Consider the following 9389-nt stretch of genomic DNA (forward strand, 5'->3'; position numbering starts at 1 on the left):
AGACATCCCCAATAAAGGAGTGGTTCTGCAGGTGGGGACCACAGACCACTTCTCAGTTCCTATGCTTCCTGGCTGATGTTTTGGTCACTTTTGAATGCTGCCGGTGCTTTCACTCTAGTGGTATCATGAGACGGAGTCTACAACCCACACAAGTGGTGCATGTAGTGCAGCTCAACCAGGATGGAACATCAATGCGATCTGTGGTAAGAAGGTTTGCTGTGTCTGTCAGCGTAGTGTCCAGAGCATGGAGGCGCTACCAGGAGACAGGCCAGTACATCAGGAGACGTGGAGGAGGCCGTAGGAGGGCAACAACCCAGCAGCAGGACCGCTACCTCTACCTTTGTGCAAGGAGGAGCACTGCCAGAGCCCTGCAAAATTACCTCCAGCAGGCCACAAATGTGCATGAGTCTGCTCAAATGGTCAGAAACAGACTCCATGAGGGTGGTATGAGGGCCTGATGTCCACAGGTGGGGGTTGTGCTTACTACAGCCCAACACCGTGCAGGACGTTTGGCATTTGCCAGAGAACACCAAGATTGGCAAATTCGCCACTGGCGCCCTGTGCTCTTCACAGATGAAAGCAGGTTCACACTGAGCACGTGGCAGACGTGACAGTGTCTGGAGACGCCGTGGAGAACGTTCTGCTGCCTGCAACATCCTCCAGCATGACCGGTTTGGCGGTGGGTCAGTCATGGTATGGGGTGGCATTTCTTTGGGGGGGCTGCACAGCCCTCCATGTGCTCGCCAGAGGTAGCCTGACTGCCATTGGGTACCGAGATGAGATCCTCAGACCCCTTGTGAGACCATATGCTGGTGCAGTTGGCCCTGGGTTCATCTTAGTGCAAGACAATGCTAGACCTCATGTGGCTGGAGTGTGTCAGCAGTTCCTGCAAGAGGAAGGCATTGATGCTATGGACTGGCCCGCCCGTTCCCCAGACCTGAATCCAATTGAGCACATCTGGGACATCATTTCTCGCTCCATCCACCAACGCCATGTTGCACCACAGACTGTCCAGGAGTTGGCGAATGCTTTAGTCCAGGTCTGGGAGGAGATCCCTCAGGAGACCATCCGCCACCTCATCAGGAGCATGCCCAGGCGTTGTAGGGAGGTCATACAGGCACGTGGAGGCCACAAACACTACTGAGCCTCATTTTGACTTGTTTTAAGGACATTACATCAAAGTTGGATCAGCCTGTAGTCTGGTTTTCCACTTTAATTTTGAGTGTGACTCCAAATCCAGACCTCTATGGGTTGATAAATTTGATTTCCATTGATAATTTCTGTGTGATTTTGTTGTCAGCACATTCAACTATGTAAAGAAAAAAGTATTTAATAAGAATATTTCATTCATTCAGATCTAGGATGTGTTATTTTAGTGTTCCCTTTATTTTTTTGAGCAGTGTATGTATGAATTGGTGAGGACACTAGAACAGTTTGTAGGACCCGGCCTCACCCTACTGAACTCTGAAATCAAATGTCTTCTGTTTGCAGATCAGCTGGTGCTTCTTTCCTCAACAAATTAGGGCCTACAGTGGCACCTAGATCTTCTGTCAGACTTGGACCCTGACAGTGAAATTCAGAAAGACATAAAATAGTGTTCCAAAAAAGGTCCAGGAGCCAGATTTAAAATAATAATAATATATCTAGACACCATTGCCTAGAGCACACAAAGAACTATACCTACCTTGTCCTAAACACCAACACCACAGATAACTTCCACACGGCTGTGAAAGATCTAAGAGACAAGGCAAGAAGGGCCTTCTAACGCCATCAAAAGGAACATAAAACTCAACACACTAATTAGGATCTGGCTAAAAATACTTTAAATCAGTAATAGATCCCATTGTCCTCTATGATTTTCAGTTCTGGGGTCCACTCACCAACCAAGAATTCACTAAATGGGACAAACACCCAATTGAGGGACTATACTTTAGCAAAATTCTCCATGGACTTTGTGTACAATGCAAAACCCCAAACAATGCATGCAGAGCAGAGTTAGGACAATACCCGCTAGTTATAAAAATTCAGAAAAGAGCTGTTCAATTCTGCAAACAACTAAAAGAAAGCGATGCCCACAAATTCCACCACAACTCCATCACATACAAAGAGATTAACCTAGACAATAGTCCACTCAGCATTCTGGATATGGGGCTCTGTTCACAAACAAACATTTATTTTTAAATTAACATTTAAAAAAACAGAATTCTACTTTGACATTATAGGGTATTGTGTGTCTAGGCCAGTGACACAAAATATCAATTTAATCAACTTAACATTCAGTCTGTAACACAAAATGTGGAAAGAGTATACAGGTGTGAATACTTTCTGAAGGCATTGTTTAAATCAAATTACCAAAATATTGCTAAAGGTAAACCTGGTCTGATCAGGGACAAGGTCTGATCACGCTCTCCGTAGCAGATGTGGGCAAGACCTTTAAACAGGTCAACATTCACAAGGCCGCAAGGCCAGATGGATTACCAGGACGTGTACACAGAGCATGCGCGGACCAACTGGCAAGTGTCTTCACTGCCATTTTCAACCTCTCCCTGACCGAGTCGGTAATTAAAACATGTTTCAAGCAGGCCACCATTGTCCCTGTGCCCAAGAAAGCAAAGCAAACCACCCAGTAGCACTCACGTCGGTAGCCATGAATTTAAAGGCTGGCCATGGCTCACATCAGCACCATCATCCCGGATACCCTAGACGCACTCCAACTCAAATACCGCCTCCACACTGCCCTTTCCCACCTGGACAAAAGGAACACCTATGTGAGAATGCTGTTAATTGACTACAGCTCAGCATTTAACACCATAGAGCCCACAAAGCTCATCACTAAGCTAAGGACAGTGGGACAAAACACCTCCCTCTGCAACTAGATCCTGGACTTCCTGACGGGCCGCCCGCAGGTGGTAAGGGTAGGTAACTGCCACTCTGATCCTCAACACTGGGGTCCCTCAGGGCTGCGAGTTTAGTCTCCTCCTGTACTCCCTGTTAACCCACGACTGCGTGGCCAAACACAACTCCAACACCATCATTAAGTTAGCTGATTACACAACGGTGGCAGGCCTGATGTGATGTGGTGCCAGTGGTGTGGTGCCAGGACAACAACCTCTCCCTCAACACGAGCAAGACAAAGGAGCTGATCGTAAACTACAGGAAAAGGAGGGCCAAAACACACCCTCATTCACATTGACAGGGCTGTACTGGAGCGGATCGAGAGTTTCAAGCTCCTTGGTGTCCACATCACCAACCAGCTATCATCGTCCAAACACACCAAAACAGTTGTGAAGAGGGCACGACAACATCTTTCCCCCTCAGGAGACTGAAAAGATTTGGCATGTGTCCCAAGATCCTCAAAAAGTTCTACATTTGCACCAGAGAGCTTCCTGACCAGCAACTCCTTGGCATATGACCATAACACGCTACAGAGAGTAGTGTGCATGGCTCAGTACATCACTGGGGCCAAGCTTCCTTCCATCCAGGACCTATATACTAGGCAGTGTCAGAGGAAGGTCCCAAAAACTGTCAAAGACTCCAGTCACCCAAGTCGTAGACTGTTCTCTCTGCTACTGCACGACAAGTGGTACCGGAGCACCAAGTCTAGGACAAAAACACTAATTAACAGCTTCTACCCCAAGCCATAAGACTGCTGAATAATTAATCAAATGGCCACCTGGACAATTTGCATTGACACCACCCCCTTTTGTTTTTATACCGCTGCTACTCACTGTTAATTATCTATGCATAGTCACTTTACCCCTGCCTACATGTACAAATTACTTCGACTAACCTGTACCCCTGCACAATGACTCGGTACCGGTACCCCCTGTACATAGCCTCATTGTCATTTTGTTGTGTTACTTTTGTTAAAAATTGTATTTAGTTTAGTTAGTAAATATTTTCTTAACTCTATTTTCTTAAAACGACATTGTTTTTTAAGGGCTTGTAAGCATGTGACAAATCAAAATGGATTTGAACAATCAAAATATAAAATCCAAATAACTTCACAGACCTTTATTGTAAAGGGGTTAAACACTGTTTCCCATGCTTGTTCAATGAACCATAAACAATTAATGCACATTCACCTGTGGAATGGTCGTTAAGACACTAACAGCTTACAGACAGTAGGCAATTAAGGTCACAGTTATGAAAACTTAGGACATTAAAGAGGCCTTTCTACTGACTCTGAAAAACACCAAAAGAAAGATGCCCAGGGTCCCTGCTCATCTGTGTGAACGTGCCTTAGGCATGCTGCAAGGAGGCATGAGGACTGCAGATGTGGCCAGGGCAATAAGTTGCAATGTCAGTACTGTGAGACGCCTAAGACAGTGCAACAAGGGAGACAGGGTGGACAGCTGATTGTCCTCGCAGTGGCAGACAACGTGTAACAACACCTGCACGGGATCGGTACATCCGAACATCACACCTGCGTAAAGAAGAAGTTACAGGTCTGTGAGAGCCAGAAATGTTGCTTGTTTGTAGGTGACCAAATACTTATTTTCCACCATAATTTGCAAATAAATTCATTAAAAATCCTAAAATGTCATTTTGTTTTTCTCATTTTGTACAGGCCTCTCTCATCTTTTTAAGTGGGAGAACTGGTGGCTGACTAAATACTTTTTTGCCCCACTGTATACATGGCAGAGGTTCAATCAAGCTAGTCGTCTTGACTACTTCCTTATGTCACTTTCGCTGGCACCAAAAGTTTAAAAAGTATAGATAGGGAAAAGAATGCGGCCAGACCATCAAATAATTGGCATATACATTAGTCTTACAGAATTTCCACATGGGCGAGGGTATTGCAAATTGAATCGAAGCCTATTGGATGAAAACTTGTTTTTAACCAGGACAGAATAATTAAGAAATTACTTTTTCCGACAGGTACAGCAGATCCCCCTTATTGTTTGGGACACTTTTAAAATGTGCTTTTAGAGACCATGCAATTCAATATTCATCTTAAAAGAAAAGCAATTTAAGTCCAAATAATTAATATTAAGAAAGGGAAAAAAAAGAGGGACTTAACAGTACACATAGATAGCAACAAAAACAGTATCAGAGGCACAGAATACGTTAGAGGAAAAACAAAAAGAAATGGAGGAAATTATTCAAGAAAGATTAAGTGTAATATATTATTAAAATAATGCGAACTGGATGGAATATGGGGAAAAAAATGCACCACTTTCTTCAACATAGAAATGCTACCAAAAAGGACTAACAGAAACAAATGACGGAAACTGAGGAAGCAAAGCATATGTTTCCGTTTCAGTCTCCTCCATCTCGACCAACCAAAGTAAATTGTAAGTATTTTTTTACTATTACTAATGTAAAATTAACAGCTGTACAGAAAGACTCATGTGAAGGCCAAATTACATTGAAGGAACTTCTTGATGAAATTAAAGCCTTTAAGTAAGGGAAAACTGCACGGTTGGATGGCATACCAGTTTGATGTACTCACAAGGAATATTAAAGCATAAGACCTCTCACCAAAGGCTTCAGGCATACAAAAAGTATACTTCAATCCAAACTGGTTCTCTAGCAGATTAGTAAGAATATCTCACCCCATGTGCAAGAATGGCCTTTTCCCCTTTATTCAGACTACAACCTCTCACTTTTGGTTATTTGAAAATGAACTCCAAAATATTGCTATTTTTCAAACAAGATATAGAGAGTTGGTTGCAATTTCAGTTTAATCCAATAGAAAAGAGAACAAATATTACAACAAATATTATGGCTAATCTAAAATGTACTAATTGAATAAAATAAAAAATAAAATAATAATAAATATATATATTTCTATAAAGGTATAATCTTTGTAAATTATGTCATCAGGCCTTGTCTGCTCTACTCAAAATTACAGACAACTAATTTCAGCATTACCACCCAAATGGAAGAGGCAAGTGGAAGGGGGAGAAAGTAAGGAACTTGTCTGTCGGCCTTGCATTAAAAACGAAAATTGGCTAAATTGTGATAAATAAAGAAATACATCAGTTTCATTTAAGGACCCACCCCCCAAAAAATCAGCTTGGTTACTACATGATTCCATGTGTAATTTCATAGTTTTGATGTCTTCACTATGATTTTACAATGTAGAAAATAGTCAAAATAAAGAAAAACCCCGGACTGAATAGGTGTGTCCAAACTTTTGACTGGTATATGGAGGATTCAACCATCAAGAGACAAGAGACAACAACAAAAAACACCCTGAGTGCATCGGACATGAAACATCAATACAACTGTAAAAACAGCAAAAAAAATAGATAAACAAGTTCTGACTTCTTACGAGGTTGTCCTTTCATTATAGGATAGAGACTTCTTGCTGCACCAATCAAAGCAGTGGAGCGTGGTCAAAACCACACTCATCTTGTAGCGATGGGAAGCAGGGTTGCAAAATACAAATCATACACATGCAATTTTACCATTTATAAAATATTTGTTCTTCAGAATAGCTAAAAAATAAGTGAAACTTCAAATTATTCAACAGATTATGATAGTTTGGTGCTTAAGTTTAAAACGTAAATTTGCACCCCGTATTTTAATTTGCTCCATGGCTCAGACGGTGAAGTGTAGGCTATGGCAAAAAGTTGTTTGGCTCAGTCACGACTTGAGGAGAGGAAGAACTTTGCAGGTGTTTCTGAATGGGTAACATTTAAATAAAACCCAGCCCTGAAAAGAAACGTAGACTGAAAAGTATTAGCATGTCATATCATAAGGGAAAACGCATGACATTGGCACTGAAAATATCTGAAGTTATCACTTCAGATTTCCCACTTCAACCCCAAATATATCATACTGATTAAAACTATTGACTTAAATCGTTGTGCAACTTCATGGGGGAAGCTATGGGCATCGTCTTTCTACTGAAAAAATGTTAATTGCCTTGCTTCTGGGAAATGAGCTGTAAAACTTTTTTTTTTTACGTCTTTCTGGCCCATGACAAAACTAGTAGAATTGCAGTCCTTCGTCAAGAGAGGGGCCACTAAAACGTTTTGCCAGAAGATTGGGGGGCCCACCAACCAAATCTCACTTAGGGCCCTCAAAAGGCTGAGTGAGAATGTGACATGATATCCTTGGTTGATATTGACTGCTAAAATGAATTAATTTCATCTCAAAATGCAGTTATAAAGTGCAGATTATTTCTGTGTCTTATGTTTTAAAAAAGCATCACCGTTTATGGCTGTAATGACAGGCTACCTTTGCGCAGAGATTGTGTGCGCATGTTCACGTGTATTCGCGAGCATGTGCTGGGGGGGTGGGGGTCGCAAACTTTTAACCACTCCTTTTTAGGGGTCACTGGTCAAAAGGTTTGAGAGCCACTGAGCTAGCAAACAGACCGCTGGTTTGCTGTACAGCTATATAATTGGGTGCAGCTGCCATAAATAAATATGCAGCTCCAAAAATGGTTTGGTGATCAAGAATATTCACTATCTACTTTGCAAGCTCACCAGGAATAATGGGGAACCAAGCAACAATTACTAGCATAGGCCTACTGGTCTTTTGGCATGTAAAAAATGTATTGATATTAATAATTTTACATTTGGAATTCATTATTACATAATCAAAATGTATTGTAGATTATTATTTTTTTATTTAAAAAAAAAAAGGCTGTCTGGTAGCATTGAAGTCAGTGCATGTATAAATTTGTGACTTGACTTGTTCTTAGAATACACAACTTGGACTTGACCAGGCCAACTTCGGACTCAATTTGAGACTCAGACCTTGTGACTTGCTTGTTAGTAGAATAACTGTGATTTGGTTCCACCTCTGGTAGTAGTAGTGCATGTCAACATCAGAGGTGACCCCATAGCAAAATGTGCACCTACGCCCTTCTGGGTATAAACACTGGGGTAAATCCTGTATGGAAATGTGCCAATAGTCTATGCTTCTGGACACTATCTCTCTTCCATTTGAGTGACATAGTTTGCAATATGCCTACCCATTGACGACACATATGTAGGCTATTTCTGATGAGTAGACATACATAAAATAGGCTACAACCAGACAGATGGCTCCTTATCTTGCGCTGTGTGGCGGCGGCTCACACACACTCATTCAATGTTCATGCTTTTACGCCTTTGGCCCCGTCTGGCATACCTCACCTTGTTTGACACACTTGAAGCGGATCGGATCTTTGCCGTGTTTGATGACAGCCAGAACATCCCGGGTGGTGAGCCCGGCCACCGGCGTTTCGTTGACCTCAAGCAGCAACTCATCCTGGGCCAGCTTGCCGCTCTGGACTGTTTCTTTTCCTTGTTTCACCTCCCCGAAGTAGGGGAACTGCCCAATCTCCGCGCCCCCCTTCAGCTCGAAGCCAAATTCTCCCTCTATGCTCCTGGTGACGACCGCTTCGTGGACTTTGTTGGTCCAGTGATTTTTTTTCGTCAGGCTCTTGGACATCGTTGAGCGAGTATCACCAAACCGAGGCGCCCATCCGATAGCCTATCGTCTCATCCCGGCCTTTGTGTCATACAGATCGGCTCCCACCAGATCAGAGCGCCGACGGTAGCTCCATCACCGATGCACGCCAGGCGTAGTATCCGTCTAGCACGCAGCGCGTTCAGGTAGGGGTCTGCAGTACAGCTCGGTGGAGAATCAGGCCGTCACACACACACACAGGCAAGACACAGAAGATAGGCTACTAGCGGGTGAACCGGATGTGAAGTCTGGAGGAGGGGAGATTAATGGTTCGGAGAGGAGGGATGGATGGATGGATGGAAAGGAAAAAAAATCGCAAATGAATGTTCTGTAGTCTGCACCGCCAGATTGCTCATAGCGCATAGACTAGTTGAGATTGAGCACGCGCAGATTTAAAGCAACAAGCATCAAATCGTTTATTTCGTCGTCATCCTCTTCCACCACAACGTTTTCCATGTATTATTATGCTATTGCAGTAACAAACAAAAAAAAGCATCTGATGTCGGCTGTCTAACTTGTCTGTGATAGCTGCATTACACACCACGAGTGTCTAATGGTCTGTGTTCAGTCAGTTAAAAGGTAGTGTAGCCTACATTGCCAACATAAAGTATTCACACCCCATTACCTTTTCAAGATGTTGTTGTGTTACAACCTGAATTTAAAGTGGACTCAATTGAGATTGAGTGTCATTGGCCTACACACAATATTTAGGCTTGGCATAATGTCAAAATGGAATTGTCAACATTTTCAATAAGTATTCAACCCCTTTATGGCAAGCCTAAATAAGTTCAGGAGTAAAAATTCAAGTGACATAATATGTTAAATGGGCTTACTCTGTATGCAATAATAGTGTAACATGCTTTTTGAATGACTACCTCATCTTTGTACCCCACACATTATCAAGGTCCCTAAGTCGAGCAGTGAATTTGATTCCACCATAAAGACCAGGGAGGTTTCCTTTCAAAAAAGGGCACCTA

At 42.6% G+C, this 9389-nt stretch overlaps 1 protein-coding gene across 1 annotated transcript in view; it reads right to left on the bottom strand.

Annotated features, from left to right (window-relative positions):
- Window positions 1-8636, bottom strand: part of LOC139409025 (membrane-associated guanylate kinase, WW and PDZ domain-containing protein 2-like) — a 358317-nt gene extending 349681 nt beyond the window's left edge. Inside the window, exon 1 of the mRNA XM_071153671.1 lies at window positions 8097-8636. Coding sequence (XP_071009772.1) covers window positions 8097-8394 — 298 coding nt within the window. The 5' untranslated portion in view covers window positions 8395-8636. The remainder of the gene's footprint in view (window positions 1-8096) is intronic.
- Window positions 8637-9389: the final 753 nt, after the last annotated feature.

The sequence above is a fragment of the Oncorhynchus clarkii genome, chromosome 1 (assembly GCF_045791955.1).
Source record: "Oncorhynchus clarkii lewisi isolate Uvic-CL-2024 chromosome 1, UVic_Ocla_1.0, whole genome shotgun sequence".
Taxonomy (NCBI): Eukaryota; Metazoa; Chordata; class Actinopteri; order Salmoniformes; family Salmonidae; genus Oncorhynchus; species Oncorhynchus clarkii.